Source organism: Aptenodytes patagonicus, chromosome 6 (genome assembly GCF_965638725.1).
Source record: "Aptenodytes patagonicus chromosome 6, bAptPat1.pri.cur, whole genome shotgun sequence".
NCBI classification, from domain to species: Eukaryota; Metazoa; Chordata; class Aves; order Sphenisciformes; family Spheniscidae; genus Aptenodytes; species Aptenodytes patagonicus.
In genome coordinates, this window is record NC_134954.1 from 27,690,119 (window position 1) to 27,713,958 (window position 23,840).

A 23,840-nucleotide genomic window follows, 5' to 3' on the forward strand; every position below is an offset into this window, starting at 1 on the left:
AGAGGTGGTTCCTTAAAGTGAAGTACTGACCCTAGTGGTCTTGTGCAGTCCTAACACAGTTTCTTGCCATCAAAATTAATCGTAGTAGCTCAGCATCACGTGTTCTCTGAGGCAAACAAAAAGGTTGTGTTTCTTGTGGAATGGTAATAATGGACTTTTATAAGGCTTTGAACAAAGCTGAGGAAGAGAACCCCTCGTCAGTATGACTGGTTTTGTTTTTTAAATTAAAAATTGTAAGAAAGGTCACAAAATCAAAATGTCTTTTGATGTGGGTCACAAAGACCACCTATTAATTGCAGCAGAAGGAAGCAGCAGCAGAGAAAGGTGATTCTACAGTGACAGCAATGTAGGTATTCAAAGGAGATAATTAGTTGGGGGATATTACTCTGGCCCACAGGTATTTTATTTCACCTGTGATTTTGGTGTGGAGCACTTAAACTTTTAAGTATGTGAAGCTGCTTATGATGTGTGGGGAAATCAACTTCTTAGAGGGATTGATCGTGTGTACCTAGCCATCTTTTATTTTAGGATGATAGAAAATTTGTTTCTTGCTGTGGTTGTGTGGGGTTTTTTTGTTTGGTGTGTTTCCCCCCCCCCCCCCAGTGTGTGTTGACTAGTATTTCATGTCTGAATTTCTGTTTTTCACCAAATACTGGGAGGTAAATTGTGTGCATGAGGGAGTAGGGGGTGTCTTCAGAATAAAGAAAAGGGGTTTTGTTCTTAGAAAAAGTGAAAAAGGGACAGTTCTGTTACTTGCTACTTTTGCAGCTGTTTTGTAGTTCCACAGTTCCACTTCTGTAGCACTCTGCCCAGAGCAGGGGTGGGGGTGGGAGCATGTAGCCCATCTTCATGCCTTTCCTCACCAGCTGCTCGGGCAGAGCTGCACTGTAAGTAGGACTGCCCCCTGAGGGTGCAGGGGGCAGAAGTGTTTCCTCACACTCCCCCCAGCCGCCGCCCCCCCCCCCCCCCCCCCCCCCGTAATAATTTATTTCTTTCAGAATTCTACCATACAATCCTTTTATGTTTCTGCAGCTGGGTGGAGTCCCACTCAGATGGTTTATCCAGTGCAGTTTGTAAATACATGATTCCATACAGACATTGTTTTTGTATCAGAAAACATTTGTATTTTAGTAAACTGAATGGTACTTGAGGTAACAGTTCTACTCAGTGACAAAACTTCACAGATCCCTAACTGCTGTGTTCAGCACAGTGTTTTATAACTAGAGGACAGACAATGCTACCAGAAATGCACTTCCTTTTCTAAGCAAGTAATTCACACAGGGAGACTTTGCCTGTTTTTGTGATACACATGTAGGCTTGAGAAATGGAAAGCTTTTTCTTTCTCTAAACAAAACCCCCGATAGGAATTTACATTAAGAAAAGTTGTTTCCTGTGTTATTTGCAGAACAGTTCTTTATTATACACAAGTATTTTATCAATAATACTTGAATGAACAATTTAACCATTTATGGTAAACAGACTTAAAAGTTTCTTTGAAGATGATCTTGATTTTATACCATTAAGGACAGGAACTGCATAGTGTCTTAGATGGAAACACACTGTAATAATAGAATAGTCCCTGTTTTTAAAGATGGTATTAAGAAAAGTTAATGGAAAAGTTTTCCGAATCTGCTACACTTTCAACAATCTCTTTAATCCACGGGATGTAATTGGATACTCTCGTATATAGCCCGTATTTTCCTTTTTCAGCACAGCCCTCACCCCAGCTTACAATCCCCAGGAGAAACCAAGTGTTATGGTAAGACACTGTGAAAGGGCCACCACTGTCCCCTTTGCAGGCGTCTGCAACTTCAGTGTCATAACCTGCGCAGAACATGTTATCAGTAATGAGTCTGTCTGTTGACTGCTGACAGGTCTCCATGTTTACAATGGGCAGCCGGACTTTCATGAGGAAGCGCAGAGTCGAACCTCTGTCATGTGTGGCACCCCATCCACTTACCAACCCTATTCTTCCTTCTTCAGATAGCAGGGTGGCAAGGTTAGGGCTTGGAAGGCAGATGGGAATCGCGTACTCATTAAAAATAACGTCACTGCTCAAGTACAACAAGGCGATGTCACTGTTGTAGTCATTTGAATCATAATGTGGATGTGTCCAGCTCCGTTCCACATCAATCTTCTGTTCTTTGAATTCTCGTTGATATTTGTCAAAGTCTCCTGTAGTCATGACAAGTTACAATGTTAAGCAAACCGTCAATAGCCTGTATGGTATTGTCATGGGGGAGCAGGAAGGATAGTGAATTAATGCTTTGACCTTTCATCCCAAGAATGCACAGACCAAAACAAATTGTGCTCCGTAACAATAATTTCTTACATCTTTGCAGATGTGATCCTGCAAATCAAGCTTACTCATTTGCCCTTTAAGGGCAAAATACAGCTGTTGACTGGATCAATAGATACTTAAAGAGATTATGGCTTCTGGAGTAGGGATTTTATCATAAATACTGTCAATGCTTTTAGTAAGCACTGTATTTTGAGCAGTTTGTCTAGGCTTCCATGGGACTTTGTGTTTCCCCCCTCAGGAACATTGAGATGCAGCCGTGGATAAGGCTGAAGAGTTGTTTCCTGTCAGTTGTCCAGTGCTGTATTCTGTTTGCTCCTCTTGCATGTCTCTTCTGGAGATTTCAAGCACAAGATTGTGTTTATTGCAGCATTCCTGCTGCAAGGGGTTCAAATTCCTGCTATTGTAACCGGTGCTGCAGCACATTACAAGGGAGAGGGGCTTTCTGCTCTGTGGCAATTACAGGCAATGAGAAGCAGGCAGGGCAGCAGGAAACTAATCGTAAGGCTGATTAAAAAAACTGACTTGAGAGCAGAACATCACCTACAGGAATCCTTCTTCCTTCTGAGGTGTACCCTGAGATGTGCTCAGTCTCCATGTACAATGAGTTTGCCAAAATGGGTGACAGAAAAAGACGGATCTGTGCCTTACGCTCCCAGGTGGTTCTCCATGAAAACAAAAGGGACCAGCTGGAGCCCCTTTGCACTTAACTGTTGCCAAGAAAATGAAGTGTTCTGTCAATCCGAGTCAGGTTGGATGTGTCTGCCTGTTTCTCAACCATACCTTTACTGTGGTCCATACAATGTACGGTGCATTTTAAGAAAGAGATGACCCCTGCGTTTATACAACAGACACATTGTACTCACCTACGGTAACATGGTGTGGTCTGACGAGATCAAGGCAGTGAGCAGCAGTGACCACCCAGCGACTGCTTATTAAACTCCCTCCACAGAAGCCAATATCTTTACTATTCCGGATCAAAACCTGTATGAAAGATGAGGAAGAACATGTCACCAGGGCTGTGTTAGGTATGTATGCACACTGTCAGTCTCTCTGGTCAGCTGCAGTCTCTGTATCTTGAAAATAACACTTCTGGCAACAATGACTACAGCGCACCAAGCAAAGATGATGATGATAAAACTAATAAAATAAAATGATTGCGCATCTGTGACAATGGAGCAGAATATTACGATGACCTAAGCTTGACAAAATCAAATAGGATTAGAGCTATGGTGTCTGGCATTCTTCTGAGGAAACGAGTATGAGTGTGTTTTGTTTTTTTTTTTTTATGTGGCTTCAAATTTTTTTGGGGTGGGGAGAACAGTAACACAAGGTGTATTTCATTGGTACACAGGTTAAAAAAGAAAAGAGCAGTGATTTGTTGTCTAATGAACAAGGGATAGAAAAGAGTTTTTCACTTTCCCCATTGTCAAGTGAAAGTGCAAGTAAGAGTGGAGATTCAAAGAGACTTGTATTTTTCCTTTCATTGGTAATCAAATTTGGAATGATCTACAGAGTAGAAAATTGGGAAGTAGAAACATGATGCTCAGTGGTAGAATTATAAGCTCTGTTAATGCCTCAGCATCTCTTCAGTTAAAGTCCTCCTGAACTTTTTATTTCCTATGTTAAACTGAAGGAAAAAGCTTAAATTTTGGTACTCTGCAGTCTCAGTGAAGTTAATAATCAAGTAGTGGAAAATGGTGTGACACAGTCTAGCCTCCTACCTTGGTCTAGTTCCTGGAGTAATGTCATGTTTTACGTAAACCATTTTACTTAATTCTATGTACTATTGATACTTCTAATTCTGTTCAGTAGTGCTAGAACAAAACATTGAAAAGTAGCAAAGAAAAATTACCTGAGAATTCTGTCTTAGGTTGTGAAGGGTTTGCAAAACCCTTATATCTATATATTTTTTTAAAATACAAGATTCAATTATGAATTGCCCGATGTAATGAAACTTCAAAACTTCCTTGATGGTAACACTTTATTTCAAGAAGAAACGCATAGGTTTCATGCATTCAGACTGCATTCCCTTCTCACAACCCAAAATCAGGTCTCGCTTGATCAAAAGGAAAGCAGCTGGTGTTCCTCCTAGAAGTGTGTAAGGTGGCAGAAACCCATACAGTTTACTAGTAGTGACATTTCAGCTTGCAAAAGAGCACAGTGACTGCCTGGCCCACACAGGTTCAGCTATTTTTCCACCTGTAAAATACCTCCTCATGTGTGGAATGGGAAAATCTTTTTGTGTGACAGCAATAAAATAGACTGACAGTAACCTGAGGGGTTTTTTTAGATCAGTCTGTTAACTTTCTATGCACAAGCCCATACACAGTAATAGTACACTGATGAAACAGAGACAATATAAATGAGTGAAAATTAGTAACAAATAAGGATGCGCGCGTGCGCGCACACACACACACACACACAAAAGCCCAAAACCAGGATTAAAAAAATAAGACAGTGGAAATAAACACTTCAGAGAGGTCCCTACTTCCCATGTGCCGCTTGCCTTCACATTTGAGCCCTCTCAGTTTTATCGTCCTTACCCTAACAAGTATGAAAAGCTCAACATTCTAATGAAGAATATCATCTGGTCATAGTTTTGTGAAAAATATCACCAGCCATTCCAAAAGGAGTCAGAAGCACAGCTTTTCATCAAGAACATCTAGATATAAAGAATCTGAATAACAAAGCAGGAGAAGATCTGATTGATGTAGTTAAGAGAGAAAGTATTAAGCTGAGATCACAAAAGCGCATATAGCTAGGATGGGGGAGTGATAAATAAGGCAACTAAGACGTAGCAACAAAAAGGCCTGCAGAAGTTTGGGAAATACATGTGGTTGGATTGCTCTTGCCCTGAAAAAAACTTTATGATGGCTTGATGAGCTCTGCTCCAGATGGAACCAGTGATGACAAGGTAAGAAAGCATTCAGGTGCGGTATTTATGGCCAGACTGAAAGAAAAAGTATTACCTGCCAGGGGCAATGTCCACGATGACACAAAGTTCCTCCTGTTATCCTGGAGTCATTGTGCTCTGAAGTAGAGCTGACCTTGATCTGGACGAACTGAGGCCTGTCTGAAACATTTCCCCAGTCACTGCTCCGATTAAGCCCATCACGCACGGTTTGAATGGCCCCTGTTTGGTTTTGCCCAGCAGCATTTTCCACCATTTCTTTCTGCCTGGCAGCAGGTGCTGTGGTCTCGTTCTGCCACGCAGAGTCCTGGGTGAGCTCACTCCATGGAGCCGGGCCTCTCCCGGGCTTGCCAGGCCTGGCGGTCCCCACCACTGCCTCGTGCTCAGGGGCACCCGCCTCCTGCCCAGCAGCACCATCCCCCAGCGGCTTCTGGGTAAGAGAGTCCACCAGTGTCTTGTTCCAGCTGGAAGCACCTCCTGCCACCTCAGTTTGTCCAGCGTCACCCTCCATGCGCATGCTCTGCCCAAAGGCATCCTTTAAGGTCTCGTTTTCCCCTACAGCACTTTGTTCCAGCTCCATTTGCCTAACTGTGCCCTCCATGCTCTCATTCCACTTGGCTGCATCATCCCCGTGCTCACGCAGGCCTCTCAGGAGCATTTTCTGCCCCAGTTGCTCTTTCTCCAGAGCCTGCCTGGCTTTAATCAGGCCACATGGAAATGGTGCTGGAGGGAGGAAAGACAGAAATAGAAATTTGAGTTTAGGGTGCATGGTGTCGTGTCAAACTCCAACACAAAAGCAGCACTTTTCCTGTCCAAGAATGGGATTCAACCCTCCTGTAAGAGCCCAGGAACAATTCTGACATCTTGATGTCAAGCTCCGCTTTTGCCACCCTCTCCCGCCATCATCTGACCAAGGTGTGTAGAGCTAATTACCAAGAAACACAGCACACGGCTGTGCCTTTTCTGAACCACAGGCATCAGCCACGGCTGGTACTCCAGGAGCAGTCTGCCGAGGGCTCTCTTCAGGACAGAATCCAAACCCAGTGCTCCCCTTGTGACAGGACGCCTTAACGCAAAGTTTTAAAGACCCTTGTCATGTTCCCTCGCCTCCTAACACTGTGGTTTAGCTTCATAACTGAGTTGAGTTGATCTAAGTCCATGCTGCTGTTAGAAGGAACAGGCCCACCCCAGACTGTACCGCTGCTCCTTTACCCAGTACGTGCTCACAGGGGCACTGGATTAGAGACACATCTGATGATTGAGAAGAACCTTAAAATTTAAAATAAATAGAATATTGTAAATAAGACAGATCTTTTCCATATGCTAAGTGCAAGCTGCAGTAGCTATAGCATGTGTAGCTCTTCTGCAGCTAGAGAAGAGGAAGAGACCGTGCCTGCAGATCAGCTCTTTACCTGAAGTAATTCCAAGCTGACCATGCTTTACCTGCTTGCACGCATCTCTTCCCGTCCTCATGCAGGGTGTAATCCTTTGCGCAGGAACATACCACATGAAAGGCGCTGCTGCTGTCCCTGCAGTACTGCCAGCACCCACCGTTCTTATACCAGCATTCAAACTTTTCTGCGATGGAAACACACAGGCATTCACTTGGTTATTACTATGCATGGACCCCTGAGCAGCGCACAGCTTCTAGCACTATTATTATATAAAAGTAGGAAAAAAATCTGCTAAAATCTCGCAGGGAAACAGAAGGAACTACCTCTTACAGTTCCAGAAAACCACGCCAATTTGTAGCAAAACCACACTGATTTGTAGCAAACAAATGTAGCAAACACATTGCCTTATGTCTATTGCTGTCCGCCTGTTTCTACCATTTTCCTGTTTGCCAGCTTTGTCTTGAGGCCACAGCTGGGCTCCAGGCCTTTCTGCCTGTAGAGCAGGGGCAAGAAACTGCCTGGAAGAGCAAACACTTCTAAATGCATCCATTTTTGATCCGTCTGCACAGCTTATCTTTTATATCATGACAGATTTAAAGTACTAGGCATTTTGGTGGGGGCCAAGTCTGTGAGAAATTGACTGAGTTTTTTTATACATTGTTACATTAAAAAAAAAAATCACTTTTAATTGCTTCACTGTAAAAAGAAAAGGTCGACAAAAGCACTTGGGGGAAAAAAAAATTTACTTATGATTCATAGTTTCCATGTCAGTTTGGCTTTTGCTGTAATTTCATGCCTCAGTCATTTGCAAACTGGATACAGTATTTCAGAGGACTAAAAATCTGATAAGAGATAGACAGCTTTTCTGCTTCATTTTTCATCATTTGTATATTACAACATAAATACTTTTTTTTTTTTGGTTTACGCTAAACTTTGGCTAATCTGTTTGATGCATTTACTCAATAAAATTAAAAAGAGAATAGGGCCTCACGATGAACTATCTCCAGTGCAGGCGTCTATGGCAGGAGTTGTTATCCCTCTAAAGTGATAAGAAGAGGTAATTCCCTACCCTTTCTTGGGGGAAGATGGGAGATGGCCACGTGCCTTCCTCAGGGCTTGCACAGAGGAGTGCAAGAGCCCAGAACTGCAGCTGCTGTGTGACAGGAGGTGGTGCTACGCTGTTCTGCACAGCACAGCTACAAGTAGCTACAGCTGCTGACACAACGTGATTCCCTTCCTAGGGTGGCGGTGCCCCAACAGGTCATGCAAGAAAACACTGTTCTAATGTATGAATCTTAAACAACCAACCAGTTCTGTATCAGACAGGTAAAGTCACTACTGATAACCTCGGTGAGAAGCCTGTGCAAAGGTTCAGCTCAAGTATCCAAGGAGCAAATTCCAGCCTTAATCCTTCCTTCACAATGAATGTCAATGTGTCTGTTCCCATACTCACCTTTTTCACAGGTGTCTCCTCCAAATTTTGGGGGGCAGATGCAAAAGTAATTGTAGTGTCTTATTTTGCAGACTCCACCATTGTTACAGGGATTTGTACTACATGGATTTAAACCTAAGAAGAAGAAACAAGACATAGTGTAATTCCAGGAATTAGGAGAAGCCTGGCTTTAAACAGCCACATAATTCTTTGTACCCAGAAGGGACACGAGAAATAGATTTTTTTAAGAATTCCTTTTTTACCTACCTTTGTAATTGAACCAAAACTCCATCTGCAAGAAGAAATCACAAATGGAGAAAACCGTCAGTAAGTGATCATATTGGTTACTGAAGATGTAATTTAGAAAACTGTTTTTTTTAGGGTGCACGTAAATTAACATTTTGATTAGAACCATAAAATACATTCTCAGAGCAGATCTGATCATCACCATGCAGCTCGCTTTCGTTTGCATCATGGAACAGCCACAGAGTGCATAAACGGGGTTGTATTGGAATGAAAATTAAACTGAAAGCTTAGATCCATAAAAAAGGATCTAAGGCACCAACCTACGAGTTTCAAGTGACACCTCCCCCCCGCCCAAAACGTGTCAATGCAAGGTCCTCAGCACCAACTGCTTCGCTCTGAAGAGACATTTCTACTGTGCTGCACTACCTGCTAAGGAAGACATCACCTAAGCAACTCGGGCTAGATACAAAAGAAATTATATTTAACCTCTATTTAAAATTGCAGTTCAAACTCCTGCTTCAGCAGAAGTTCCCCGGCAGAATGCCTGCAGCCCTGCTTCCCAGCTGGACGCTATCGGGCCCTGGGAATGAGGCGCTCCTCCTCTGTGTTTGGAGGGGTCTGATCAAGCAAGTGGCCTCTGAAAATGTCAGAATCACGCTGCTGGATTGAGGCTCTCACAGAAATAGGTTTTGGATATTTTTAAGGAATTGTGTTTAATGTTTATGCAACAAACTGAGCACTCGCTTAGAAAGTGAGATCTCACAGGTGCCTTGAGTGATCCATCCTGACTACTAAGCTGCAGAATCCATAGGCACACACCTGTCAGAGCCGTGCCAGGTGGCTTGGGAAGGATTACTTAGAGCTCACTGTTAACTTTCCTCTATTTTTCCTAACATAAAGTTTCTCACCGTTTTCTCCTGCGAATGGAAGATCTCCTTAGCCTCCTCAAATGAACACTTTTCCTCATTGCATTCTCTCTCCAAGTTCCCTGGACGAATCTCTTCCAGAAAATAGTTAGCACGTTTATGGACTTTCAGCACCTCATGTGCTTCGTCTTTTCTCATAAACGCTAGAAAAACAAAATTGAACAGTTGATATTGGAAGACAACAAACCGGCATCATTACAGTCACAGTCATGCATGCTTTCAGTTGAGTAAACAATATAAAGAAGGGGAGAGGGAATCTATGTGAACAGCCCAAAGGAAAACAAAATTAGTCTGTGTTCCAACAAAAGACACTAGTAGTTTAAGCTTTCTTTTAGTGGATCAAAAGACCCACTACTGAAACTTGCAGATTAGTGCAGAAATAAGTTTTTATTCCACAAGACTCTTGAGTAGTGCAGCTTCTTTTGAGGCTGGTTATATTTTTCTGCCTAACCATCCTGATTCATTAGTTGCCTGCCTGTGTGTGCATGTGGAAATAAAGCTGAAAGGAGAGGTTTGGTTTGTATTTGGTGTCAGCTTTGTTAGATACTCAGTAATGGAGACCCAGTGCTTTCCAGGTAGCTACTGTGGCCACAATAGGACAGACACCGCTCCTTCATTAAAGCGTCAGTTTTGTACTTACATTTAATTCATCTCAACTTCGCTTCACTAAGCTATCTGCCCTCCTACCACAATGTCTTAAGAACTCCCAGTAAATTAAGGGAGGAGTGGCCAGAAGAGGGAATATGGCAGCAAGATCCTCCCCACATCCCCCCTTGATGCTCCATAGCAAGTCTTTGCTATGGCACCTCTAGCTGAAGCACAGTGCTCCCAGGATTTTCCAGCCAGGATGCTCTGAAGGAAAATGAGGGCTCATTCAGCCCTCGTGGATGTATTGATACCACGCGCCATCTCAAGGACCTCCAGACATTTACGTGCAGTGACTGAATTGAGCCCTGAGTCACTATTTAGAGAAGATGGAGGTTTTTAACTTTTTGTTAAATCTCCAGAAGTGTGGCCCTATATCCAAACCCCATCCATCTGATTGTGAAAAACTGCTGCTAAGAAGTGTTTTAAGAAGCAAGCTCACTTTGTAATCCTGACAAAGCCTACTAGAATTCATACAGCAGTTCATTTAACAGTACTCTGTTTTCCTAGTCATGGTTTAGTGTCCTAGACAAATCAAAACCCTCTGACAAAGAACCCAGTTTTGGAGATGGACCATAAAGACACATTTCTTTGCAGTTGCAGGATTGGTATCTATAGCAATGACTGAAATTCTAGAATAATATTAAATTGCTTCATTTCTAGGCAATTAGAAACAGCCACTAAAAACTCTTAGCTGAGAAAAGCTTTAGACAGATCCTACTGCCTGGTAACGGAAAAAATCTCTTTCACTTATATCAGTGAAATTGCCCTTCACCACCCCTTGAGTTCTGGGGTCATCTTTAAAGGATTTACCTATTGTAAGTACCATCACATAGAGGATACGCCTGTTGTAAAGCCTTCTGGTTTGCAGATACCAGTTCTACTTCTGCTCTTTCTCCTCTGCAAGGACAGCCATAATGATTTGTGAGATCCTGTGCATTCTCACGCCTGTTCTAAAGCTCTCTGAAGCCATTTCCAAACCTTGTGTAGCTGTAGTAAAATCAACATAAGGTCTGAGAACACATGTTGAAAGTGCCTAATTTTAGCTTCCCAAATTTGAAAACATGGCCATGCAAAAATAATTCAGATTTTGGGTTCAACATCACAAGGAGAATACTTTTCAACAGGATAGTGGTCTAAGTAGGAAGTTAAGAAAGGCTGTTTTCTCTTGGAAACATATACGAATATTTATTTTTCTCTTGTGCATTTCAGGAAGTGATTCTTCAACCCATAGGACTCTGTGTTCAGAAAAGGTATGCAGTTTCAGTTCAAATGCCAAGATTGTCACAATAAGACAATTAAGCTAAAAACATAATTCAGAAGTACCTACCTGAACAGGAAAACAGACAGCTGCTGTTGATGGAGCACATCAGTAGGAGAAACATCACAAGTAAGGAACTGCTCTCCATTTTAGTAAGCATTCAGAATACTCCGACTTCCTGCTGACTTCCTTCAGAGGGAAAAGAAGAATGAAATTGCTATTTTATCACAAAAACAAGGGTGAATTAGCCTGCAAAAAAGACGAAGAAATAGAACCAAGAGGACAAAAGAAGGGAGAAAGAAAGCAAATTCTACCCAGTTCATTTTGATCTATTTCCATTGTTTCTCCAAGTCACACCGATGCTGCACACTACCACAGGAATCCCAATAGTTCACAAGGCAACGTGCAGAGATTGACCTAGCCCAGGATGTGGTGCAGGGTCTGATCCAAAGCCCACAGAAGTAATAAAAATGCTATGATGAACATGGGAGGCATGGATCAGGCTCAAATTGAGCAGAAGCCAGTTCCAGCGACAGCCTTGTTTAAACTGTGAAGGATCCAGACCGACGTCTGAGCTGCACTCTTCAGCCAGCAGTTGCTAATGACGGCGGCTGCTGTGTAGTTACTGATGGTCTTGTCAAGTAAGACCGCATGCGCAAACCTCAATGAGGAAACCATCCACCACATACCTGGCAGTAAAAGTCAGAAGAGAGAAGCTTTTATTTCTTCATATTACCTTCCCAGGCTAAATAATTTACCAAGATTCAACAGCACATACCTCTCTGCTCTCTGTGTCATTTTCCAAAAACACAGGATCCAGAATGCATTCACTTTACACAGAACCACGCAATTATACTCACTTTTCTCTTTATTTTTTTTAGGGGAAGACAGGAGATTTGGAGTACACCAAGGAACAGCCATGAGGTCAAGAGGTTAATCATTAACCAGTCACAAATATTGACAGAGAGACAACCTTCTGGATTCTATGAAACACATTTGCAATCCAAAATCAGAAGAAAATTGTGTGTCTGTTTCTACACACATACATGTGTGTATTTAATAAAAAAAAAAATCCTTAAAAACATCGTCCAACAATAAAAGCTACTTCTTTGCAACAATTTTCTCCAGGAAAATTTGGAATTTTTAAGAGAAGATTTCTGACACTCCATCATCTTTCAGTAGGTAAGACCAACTGATCCAGAAAATACACAAGCTGCTCTGTAAACATCTGTTGAAATATGCAGAGCCGTGAGTGTGTAGGAAGATCCATAGCAGTCACCTGCAGGAAGGCAAATATTGCCCTGTAGTAGTCACAGCTATTCACTGACATTAAGATTTCTGCCTTTAATTAGACGCATGTTTTACTGGCTTTGAACACAATAATGTTTTTCCTTGTAGTTCAAGATGTCTTGCAGCCTCAGCCTTCTCAGAAGCACGTATTCTTGGTGCAGGCCCTGGCTGGAAGGCTGGTGTTTAAAGCATTATTCTTTAACATTCATTGATCCTTAAATCCAGTCCCAAATAAAAAAGGCGAGGGGAAAAAAGAGGAAAAGAGAGACAGAGACAGCGACACAGAGAGATGGCTGACTTCAGTTTCAGCTTACCTCCAACATGAAGCCCTTAGCCCAACTGTTCCTTCTTTTATGCATGAATTGACTTCAGCACTTGCTTAATAAGCATGTAAGCAGCTTGTAAGTCAACAAGACTAAGTCCACAAGTTTAAGAGGTATTAAACCTCTTTGCTGACAGCATATTAAATTTCTTACAAATTCCACTACAATTTTGTTGTACCTGATGTTTTTTTCATTTAACAATCTCATCACAAGAGCAGACTGACGTTCTTCACTGATCCAAATATGGGTCCAAATCCTGACTGAGATGTTGGAAACACGTATCATTACACCAGAGTTGGTTTCACCTTTTTTTCTATAAGATTAATTATATTTAGTAGGCTTAAGTGCTAAGATTAAAAACAAGCATAAATTGTGATTCTATTAAACTTCATTTTAACTATTGCTACTTCCTATTAACTTATTGGTGCTATGTTTTTTTTCTCTACTGACATACACACAGACATATAGATACAGATGCAAACACATGCACACACATATATTTGTCAGTAAGTATTAGTAATGTTAACATAGACTGCAGCTGATTGCATTCACTAGAATAGGAATGAACAAAAGTGTTTGCTTAGCTTGCTAATTAGAAGAGATTTACAGACCATAGGACAAATAGAGCATATGAAAGCTTGGAATTAAACCTCTCTTTTTTTTAGTAATAGCAGAATTCCCATTGACTTTTAAGGAAGTCTGGGGGGGTAAAATCAGGCATCAAGTGTGCAAGGAATAGAAAATACAGAGAAGTTCTAGTGACCTGCTGAATCAGCTTAATCTGTGAGCAACGGAGCAAGATGTGAATGAGTGGAGGCAGTGACGATATTATTAACATTTCATTGTGTTGAAAGAAAAACTATACAAATACAGAGCAAACCAAAACAGTTACTGTGGATAATATGTTAGCGTAAAGCTGAAATGACAGAACTGTATCACTACGTTGATTTTTAAAACACTTTTCTCTGTCCCTTCCCGCCCCCTGCCCCAACCAATTCAGTCATTTTACACTTCAAAGATGGAGTCGTCTGACCATGGACTATCTTGTTTTCTACAGTGCTGTACAACACCTCAGAGTAACAGGGTATTATTTCTTGCCTGTAAGGCCTAAGTAGGACCATGCTACAAATAAACATAACCCAGAAACTAACCAATGTAAACAATGTAAAAAAGAAAAAAAAAAAAGACATAAAAAAAATAGGTACCAAGGAAAACAGTACACAAGGTTAATATATACTCAATATTTAATACTGAAGATCTGACAGTACATTACACTGCATACCGTCACTAGCACATCGTCACAATATTCCAGACGCTCGGAATCAACCCTTCCAAGAAGCTGACATCTCATCTATGTGGTGCTGGATCCACTCAAGATACTGACTAACTTTGGTGTAGACTCCAAATTTCTCCCTACTTCCACAGCCTTCACCCCAGCTCACCAGTCCTACCAAAAACCAAGTATCCTTATATTCAGTGATCATAGGGCCTCCGCTGTCCCCACTGCAGGAATCTTTTTTGTCTCCTAGGCTCCCAGCACACAGCATGTTGTCAGAGATAGCAAATCTCATCGCCTGGGCACACTCGTTTCGGGGAACCATGGGGATTTGAATATAACTGAGGAAAGTAGAATAATTGCTTTTAACATCACTTGTGCTGCCCCAGCCAGTTACCACCATCTGCTTCCCACTTCTTGTCAGCTCCTGTTCTGCCAGGTCGCGGGTGGGAAGACAGATAGGGAGCATGTATTTGTTATACATCACGGGCTCAGCCAAGTGCAGCATGGCTATGTCATTATCGGAGGTCTCCTTGGTGTAATTTTCGTGGCTCACACATTTATCAACCCAAATGGTTTGCTCGTCTGCCTCAGTACGGAGACGGTGGAATTTACCTGGAAGAGCAAACAAGATGACAGATGCAACCGAACCTTCCTTCACCTTGAACACCAAGGCATCTGGATTACATTGGGCTTTAGGACTGTACTTCACGTTTTTACTTCCCTTGTAATATAGACATTTGTTCATTTTATGTTATAGGTTAACAGTGTTCTTACTAGGTGGACAAATCTGTAAACTTTCCATATTTACCTGAATCATGAATACATACAGTACTAAATGAATTAGTACCTTAGAGGTATGCTCATCAGGTGAGAAACTGAAATGCCTATGTATTGCCCTGTTGTGTTGATATTACAGTACACTTGTGCAACTTGAGAGATCTTCTTTAGGAGGAAAACAATCTTCTTGGAGTCAGCACTAAAAGCTGGGAGAGCAAGCATACAGCAAAGCAAGACATTTACAACAGTACACGAGCTTTATGCTGTATAACCAGTGCCTGAATGACTGAACTTCACGATTTATAAGATAAAGATGACTGACTGGTAAGGCTATTCCTTTCTGAAATCCTACATCTGTATTTTAAGGAATTTTTCACTACTTAAGACTTCTCAGTTGTTATTTGTGCTACATGATCATGGCCACTTTGTGGGCCAAGCAGTTATGGAACTGTAAGCAGGAAACTAAGTTGAAAAGGGCCAGATAGGCAAGAACAAGTCACTTGTGATACACTGGAAAAGACAGAAACAGATCTCTCTGACAGGTAGTGAAGAGGTAGCCCCAAGAATAATTACCAGTGGCTGTCACATTTCTGAACTGTGCTCTTGGTTAATTTAAGCTTCATATCAAGGCCTACTTCAGTATGTACTTGATAAAAACACTTCTTTGGAGAACTATCCATTATGCACATTCAAGCTGTAGGCAGGCACACATCCAAGCACACGAGGTGGCAGGACATCCAGGCTGACACCTCACCTCTGCCCATGCTGCAAGTGTGTGATGGAAGCGTCCTTTCCTTCTCGGTCTCTCTGTGAGTTGGAAGTTGCTCTTTATTACCACCTATTCAAATGTGTGCTTCACAACACCACCCTTCAAATTTGTTTCCCCACCACCCCATTAACTTTTGCCTTCTTTCAGTCTTATTTGAATCCCTCCAGACACAAACTCTAAAGCCAAGTTGCTCTGTATTTGTGTGACCAAGGTCTTCTGAAGTCACTTGCTTCAGTGTAAACTCCCCTGTGCTTGAGCCTGTCAATGAGGTATTGCAGCTGTTTGGGTTTTTTTCTGTAAAGAGTCAGTGTCTCTAAGCGTAGGGACTTTATGATCCACAGTAGTTCCAGAAACAGATTCTCAAAAGACCCCTTAAGTCCAGCTTCGGATCTTGGACTTCCAGACCAATTATTTCTGAGTATCTCTTCTTGCTCTTCTGCAGACAGCCGATGGACATTTCATACATGGCCACAGCAGACAGCAGATGACTGAAACTGCTCTGACATGTATTAAGTAGTACCAGAGCCTGAAGAACTTGCCATTATCCAGCCAAGACTCTCAAATCTGTTTTTTTCTGCTATCACGACCTCTCTTCTTTGTGACAACAGTGTCCGTAGCACCCTTGGAGCACATTTCCTTGCTACCCACTCTGCAGCTGCTGTGGCTGGGGGCTGACTGGCAGATAAGGGGCAGCGGTTTATTCCTGTCTTCACAGATACAAAACTCTGCTTTAAGCCTCAAGAAATAACTCTGGACTCAAACACTGTCAGATCATCTCCTCTGAGGAATGCAGTTTAGTTGTATAGGAGCATACTTTCTGCTAGGTTTCACATGCTCTGTATACAAGCATGGCCATGACCTGTGTCCTGAGTACATGTCTGTACAAATACAGACAATGTATTTGCAAGACTTTCCACAATTACTGGGAACAACCTATCTTTTCACTAACAGAGAAAGAAAGCAGTTGAGCTGTTATGCCTCTGTCACCAACGGTAGATAGAAAACACTAATAAAAAAAAAATTCTACTTAAGTGTGAACAGAACACTAATTATTTTTGTCTGTTGATTCAGGAGCAGTAGTGTACTTGACATAGATTTTCTCATGCTTAAGAGCAGCAGTGCCAGTAAAGGCAGTGTTGCCATTCCACAGCACCTCTCCTCCTTCTCTACTGAAATTCACTTAAGTAATGGTGTTCAAATGTATGAAAAGGCAGGAAGAGGTACTGTGACATTCTCCTCCTGTGATCAAGACTTTTTTTTCAGTATTGGGATGACCTTGAGTATTTTCATCACCAGAAAAACACAAGCAGAAGAGACCGAGTCTTTCTACTTTATAGACAAGCAGCAGCGCTCAGAAGACATCAGTTCACTTCCATAGTAAGGTTGATAGTGGCTCAAATGAAATCAGATTCTTACAAAACTTTTTTGTTTTGTGCTAAGGCGCATATTAAATACTTCCTAGACAACCTACTCCTACAACCAAGAAGGACTTTTGCCTTCATAACCTGCTAGCGTTTCTCCTGAGATGATAAACCTTGGGAATGAAACAGTTACATTTAAAAAAACAGGGACAGACTTTTTTTCCATACCAAGTCTTACTTTGAGTCCCTCTTCTGCCTCAGTGCAATGTGCTGCGGTTAGGACCCAAGATGGATGGATGAGAACACCCCCACACAGAAATTTCCCTTTGCTATTTTGCAGCATAATCTGAAACAGAAAAAAGAGAGGTCTGACACTGCATGGAGCATGGCTTACAAAATATTGTACACATTCTTCTTTGTGGTTGCAAAATGCCCAGACGCATCAAGCACCAAAGCATGTCACATTCATTGAAGCCAAAGCTCTACAGTGGGACAAAAGTCTCTGTGGAACACCTACAAAAAAGTTTTGAATATTCTTCCTGAATGAGGGCTGGCTTCATCCAAATCAGCATGGGACGATGCTGGTCACTGCCAAGAAGCAATTCGGTACTTCAAAGCTTTGAAACACAGAGCTCAAATGAGGGGATTATTCTTGTGTCCACAGCACACCAGAGACAGTGCGTCATCTCAGCCTGCAACTCTCATGCTACGGTGTAAAAGGGCCTTTAATGTCAAAGAGAACTAGGCCCTGATTATATGCATTCACTAGTTCCCCGATAAGCTCTGCGAGGTCTCCCCTTTCTCTGTGATGTCCCAACCTGCTCTGTAAAGCTATGGCATATTTTGCTGATTATATCTGCTAACTTGAACTCATGACAGATGAGGCTTGTAAGAACAGATCCATGCAGAAAGGGCGAGAAGACTACCTCACACTCCCACCAGAAGGCTGTTACAGTAGCTGAGGCATGCATCACACAACACGAGCTGCAGTGATTAAGTGGCCTTCCCCAGAATGGAGCAACAGAGTAGGTAAGTGTCATCACTATCCTCTCTCCTGACATTGTTGGCAAGGTAAGGTAAAAAACTTGGCAACAGTGACAAGGTCAAGAGTCCTAACAGATAATAAACTATTTTTTCCTGTTACTCCAACTTTTGGGTTGCTTTTGGAAAGGCTAAGCTAAGGGAATCTTAGCTTCACGTCACACCACCACTAGTAACGTAGGAGCCTTTCTGGAGCAGCTAGGCAGGCAGAGGTGTTCGGGAAGAGCCTGAACTATTTGTGGTTAAAAAATCTTTTCTCCTTACCTGCCAAGGGCTGTCTCCCCTTCTTCCTACTTTTCCCTCAATGAGCCGAACATTGAATCCTGCTTTGGCTTCAATGTAGTACATTTTCACTCTTCCACAGGGGAACTCCACTACAGGAGATGCAGAGAGGTTAACTAGCAAAGACCAGATCACCCAATACAAAACCTCTTTCTAAAGCATTCCCTCTGTCTCTCTAACCTAGGCAATACTATTCAGTGGCTTCATGGAATTCCCTCAATGCTTTGCAGAAGATGCAGTTTCCTGATTCCCCTGTATGTCTCCATGAGGCAAACACAGATTAAAGGCCATAAAGTGGGTATGGAGTTGGGAAATGCAGGCAGTTACTCTGCATGGAATGGATGTTTTGAAAACTAGTACAAAGTGCACGGCAGACAACTCTCCCGTAAAACCCTCTTACTTCATGTTTGAATAATCCTCTGTCGAATCTGGACTACGAACATCCTCCTCTTACCTACAGGCTTGCACATGGTATGGTCATTCATCAACTGATACCCAGACGCACAGCTGCAAGAGCGGCACTGGTTGACAGGGTCATCCCTACAGAAATGTTCACATCCTCCATTATTGACAGAACAGTTGGTGTATTTGACCTCTACGGAAAAAATGAACAGCAAGAGAGACATGAGAAGTTGGAAAGCCAAAGAGTCACAGGAAGGTAAAGTGGCAAAATGACATCATGATTCAAGTGAGCAACAGCTGACAATGGATTTGGGATGACAGTTGTGGGTTTTAATGGCACTCGGGCTCTGAGACAGCAAACAGACCTTGGTGCAAAATAACGCAAGTGGGGAGATGGAGAAAACAGAGATTACTGTCAGGGCAGGTAGTCTGGAGAACAGAAAATTCATCTGCACTGAGTGCAAGTCAGACAGTGCAAAGTGTTGATGATACATGACATACATCCTCATCCCTAAATACGCTATCCAGCTTTTGTCCAAGGAAGAAATTGTCACAGTGATGACAATCAAATATTTGCAGTGGATTGTTTTTTCCTATATTGTAAAAAACCCCACCATCATCCCTGTACTCATAGTTCTAAAGTAACTCAAAACCCTGCTTTACAGAATTATTCCCAGTATTTCTGTAAAATTTAGATATCTCAGATCTCCAAACCTCTCCCATGGCAACACAAAATTCATTTTGCTTTAGATAAGCACAGATAGTTCTTTTACCACATCACGAAGCAAAAGAGAAATCACATTAGTAAAGAAAGCGAGTATACTGTGCAATGACAAAAGTGTTGATCCCTATTACACAGAGATCTCTGTCACAAAGAATGTTATTTTATAGTGGATTAAAGGCAGCATTACCATAATTGCACAAAACCCCCTCCCAGCCTTTGTTACAAATGCAGGAAAATTTTCCAATATCGTCCTTGCAGTTCCCATTGGAACAAGGCTGTGGGTCACACTGATCTCCATCTGAAACAGAGGCAGGAAAACTCAGTCCCTGAATCATACAGAGCTCACAGATCAAACATTAACACGAACAGACCCTCTCCAGATTCCTAAGCATCACCCGCGGTTTCTGCCACCGAATGGTAATACGTCCGTGGTGCTAGCCCAGAGACAAGGGCATTTGTTTGGCTTCTGAATTACAGCTGCAGAGTGAGTGGAGTGGGCAGAAGGGGAAGAAAGAGCAAAACCTGAGGCAGACAGGGAGAGGCAGTTTACTGCAGAAGTGAAGAGCAGTGGTGGGGCTCCTCTTTGGACCACATCAGGCAGGGTTAGAGCATCAGAGAGCACTTTTGACCAGTGCCTTAGCTCTGGGGAGACGACTGATGATAGGCACAGATGCACCTCAAGTTTTTTAGGAAGATTGCTTGTATGATAGGACAGGAAAACATTCTTTGCACACTCCATATAAGAGAACGAGAATTTGAATCAGTATGTGATACATGGCAGCAGGAAGGCTGAGTACTACTTATTCTTGAGGAAACAGAGAAGTGATTAGGAAAAATCTTTTACTTACCTACATACTTGCTCCAAAAATTTCGCTGTGGAGAAACAAAACTTACATTAAGGCTAGAAGCAGATTTTTAACAAGCGAGGGATTTAAAGTGTATCATGGTCTTGGCCAACAGAGCACAACACCTCAGTCAACAGCATCGGTCTCATTCTTCTTGACAGTGTAGTGACTGGCACTACAAACCAACAAAACTGGCCAACTTGGACATTCATGTATTGCCCGTACTCAGCACAGATCCCCCTGCCCTGCTTGCAGACCCACCAGCACCACAACCCCTCAATATCCCCACAGCTTCTCTATTTTCTTGTCACTTACTGCCAAGTCACCTGTATTGTTGAGTGCACAATTCTTTTGTGCCCAGTTAGACAAAACGTGGGCATTGTGAAGACAGACCCCACTCCACTCTGGGGTCTGAGGGACAGCAAGGACTGGTTCATCCTATGTAGAGAGCCTACTCTGCTTAATGCAATAAGAAAAAATCCAAGCCAACACAATGACTGGGTGTGGAAAGAGGCAAGAATCAGTGACGTTGACAATAAAGGTAGTGTCCAATTGAAAACATGAGGTTTGGAGAAGGAGAGAGGACCTAGTGGTAAGAGAAATGTTTGTCAGGCACAGGTGGGAGACTGGGGAGATACAGTGAAAGGCAGCCAGAGCTGGCGAATGGACAACAGAGGGCAAAGGACTGGAAGGACTGGGAAAAACTCAGTGACAGCAAGAATAGCCAACAGGGTCAAGCAGGGATTGGGATTACCTGGCTGGGACCTAAACCTCACAATTAGGTCAGGTGGGACATGCGTGAGCAGCGAAGTTTTATGGCCCATGCAGGTGGTAACTTGACAATCACCGTAACGCAATTACATTCAAAACCATGCCTACACCTTAGGAGTCAGAAGTGATGCATGTTCAGTGCTGACAGCAAGATCTCCTATGTCCTGGATTGCAATACTTTAAGAAAACAAACAATTAATTGGTTAAGTCCCACATTCATCCTTAAAAAAAACCCTTACTGTTGCTTCCTTCGTTTCAAATATCTCACTGGCCTCCTCAAAGTCACACCGCTCTTCAATGCACTCATGCTCCACAGAGCCCGGTTTGAGCTCCTCCAGAAAAGAGTTTGCCCGCTTCTGGATTTTCAGGACTTGGTTTGCATCTTTATTGCTGTAAAATACTGGAAGCAAAAATGTGAAAGCACAAGCTGGGAAAAAAGCTGGCTGAAAACTGGTAGTGGTCCTTCCCAAAGGACACTTATCAGAACACTAGCCCCTCTCTCTAGCACAGCAAGAGAGCCTGCCCTAGAAACCATGGGCTGTCAGTGCTGTGCTGCAGAAGCAAGCTCCAGCCTCTGCTCTGTGACACTCAGACAGCTCGCAGGGCTCATGAGGGCTGTGACCAGGCAGCCATCACAGCCCAGCACTGTGTCTGTGAACCTCTGCTAGAGGAATTCAAACCCCATTAATGGGAACGATTCCAGCCACTCCCTGTGACTGACAGAGGAATAGGAAATGCACTTGCAGTGACTGGAAGAGCGTGAAGGGTATCTCTAAAATGAAAACTTACTTGAGGTACTACAGACTCGTGAACAGCAGGCAGCCAGCAGCACCCCTATGGTGACGAGCTTCCACATATTGCAGCAGAAGTCACCTAAAGAAGAGAAGGTAGGTGTGAAGGGGAGCGTACTGCTGAGCTGCAGCACAACCCCCATGCTGCAGACAGTTTCTATTCAGACAGCTCAGCTAGCTCCTTCACTTGTTTTTCTCAGAGCAGCTCCCTCGCTGAATGCTGTGTTGTGCCGTGACACTCTGATTCCAGCTCCAAAGCGGCCGTTCATTAGAGGCCCTCCAGGCTGGTTTGCTAGTTCCCTTTAACCCACCAGCAGCTCCCCCAGAACACTTCTTGTCTGCCCCGACATCCTCCCCTTGTCACCGGACATTTTTGACAAGCTTTATGCTTCATTAAAGCAAGCTGTACTTTGAAATCCCAAAGGATACAATACTTTTGAAGCACTTACTGCTTTATTCAGTGTGAATCAGCGTGATCTATTCTTCCGTCATGAGCTCTGCTGGAACTTAGTTAATCCATAACTTCAGATATTTACTCTTTGGAGTGACATGAAGTGCTTTCTTTTTAGTCATTAAACAAACAGTGCTCAGGGGGAGCTTGACAATTTACCTGCATGCAGGAGAAAAGTGAAACAGCTGAGGCATCCACTCTGCCTTTTTCAAATGTGTTTTTCTTTTGATTCTCTAGCAAGTAGAAATAGTTATATTCAGTTTGTAAGCGTAACCACCCAGTGCTGAGGTGTCTTGAGATCCTACCACTTTCTCACAGCACACAATCACCCAAAAGGGACACATATTGCTCTTTTTAAGAGTCCTCCCACCTTACTTTCTCATCAAAGGTTCCACCACAAAACAGCCAAGGCAACTAACCCCCCTTACAGCCATGAGCAGGCAGTGCCTGCCCCATCAGCTGCCTGCTGTGAGGAGGCAGGGCAAGAAGCTTGTACCAGCATGCTGCATCTTTTGGTGTACTGGATTAGCTCTCATCAGCACAAAATCTTCTATTAAATTTTCAATATTAAACATTTTAGAGAAAAACTGCAATCCTTTTCAGAAGTTTTCTTGCATCGGAGATGGTACGAACCAGTGTGTTCCACTTCTCTGAAAGTAGTTTGTGCAGCAGCACCTCTGTGAGCCGTACAGTGCGTGACATTGTCATGCAAATTACCTGTGCAGCCATGTGTCCTTAGGGGTCCTTCATCAGAGAAAGTGCCACCGGGTGCTGGGAAAAGGTGGGCCTCTCCAGGATCTCAGCTCACGTCCAGTGACACTGTTTAGGAGGGCTCTGACTCCTTATGAAACTCTTTTTTTCTTTTTCTCTTACAAACTTGGCCATGGACTTCATTGAAAACAAGCTCTCTTTAAACACACAAAGGTTTATGTTTCAAAGTTCATCCATTTTGGACTTGTGCTAAAAAAAAAAAAAAAAGATTGCAGCATCCAAAATTACAGCTGGGGAAGATGTGTGCACTGTGAAGCTCTACTGATATATTCTTTATCCTTAATTCAGCCATTCAGTAAGAAAATTTCAGCTGAGATTAATGATAACAGATTTTTTGCTGAAAATAAAGTTTATGAAACATACCTGAAGACAGGAAACATAAAATAGGAAATCTAAAAAGAAACAAGTGTAGTACCATATATTCCATGTATTACTCATATAGTATTTGTAGGTGACCTGGCTATCTAGAAATAGTGCTTTGCTATCACATAGGTTACATGCTTTTGAATACACTTTTGTTTCTAAGACTTGGTATAGGTTGGAAATTTAGGACACGTACATCAACTGCCAACCTAAAACATCTAAACCAATGCATCAGCTTCCTAAGAATTTTTTTTTTTTAAACCTATACTGATACTAAGAAAGAATTAATTTAGTTTTTCATCAGCCCTTGTGTTTTGGGGGCTTTATATTCCTGCTTTCCCATTTCTCTTGCTATCGCAGTGCAGAAATATGTATTTTAAAAGCCAGCACTTGGGCTCTCAGGTAATCATATGACTCCAGGTGCAGGGGATTCAAGAAAAAGTGCTCCAGGATCCTTCACGATCTGCCCAGTTTTGCATGCCA

The 23,840-nt window shown here is 42.5% G+C and overlaps 2 protein-coding genes across 5 annotated transcripts; both read right to left on the reverse strand.

The window, feature by feature from the left end:
* Positions 1–1,010: 1,010 nt before the first annotated feature.
* LOC143162027 (coagulation factor IX-like) lies at positions 1,011–12,709 on the reverse strand. 3 transcript variants are annotated; one of them, XM_076341653.1, is made up of 10 exons: positions 11,896–11,947; positions 11,432–11,806; positions 11,187–11,306; positions 9,194–9,354; positions 8,307–8,331; positions 8,061–8,174; positions 6,657–6,791; positions 5,272–5,936; positions 3,166–3,283; positions 1,011–2,175 (listed from the first exon to the last, which is right to left on the reverse strand). In XM_076341653.1, the coding sequence occupies exons 3-10, from the start codon at positions 11,275–11,277 to the stop codon at positions 1,598–1,600; spliced, it is 1,887 nt and encodes a 628-aa protein (XP_076197768.1). In that variant the 5' UTR covers positions 11,278–11,306; positions 11,432–11,806; positions 11,896–11,947; the 3' UTR covers positions 1,011–1,597. The 3 variants fall into 3 exon arrangements, with proteins under 3 accessions (XP_076197768.1, XP_076197769.1, XP_076197770.1); XM_076341654.1 differs by lacking the exons at positions 11,432–11,806; positions 11,896–11,947 and adding an exon at positions 11,978–12,709; XM_076341655.1 differs by lacking the exon at positions 11,432–11,806.
* A 1,247-nt stretch (positions 12,710–13,956) lies between these two features.
* Positions 13,957–23,042, reverse strand: PROC (protein C, inactivator of coagulation factors Va and VIIIa). Of its 2 annotated transcripts, XM_076341657.1 has the most exons (10): positions 22,941–23,042; positions 22,222–22,382; positions 21,771–21,854; positions 21,221–21,381; positions 20,214–20,238; positions 19,553–19,663; positions 18,694–18,834; positions 18,222–18,331; positions 17,145–17,262; positions 13,957–14,621 (listed from the first exon to the last, which is right to left on the reverse strand). In XM_076341657.1, exons 3-10 carry the CDS (start codon positions 21,835–21,837, stop codon positions 14,053–14,055), a joined length of 1,302 nt encoding a protein of 433 aa, XP_076197772.1. In that variant the 5' UTR covers positions 21,838–21,854; positions 22,222–22,382; positions 22,941–23,042; the 3' UTR covers positions 13,957–14,052. The 2 variants fall into 2 exon arrangements, with proteins under 2 accessions (XP_076197772.1, XP_076197773.1); XM_076341658.1 differs by lacking the exons at positions 22,222–22,382; positions 22,941–23,042 and adding an exon at positions 22,084–22,100.
* Between the last annotated feature and the right edge of the window lie 798 nt (positions 23,043–23,840).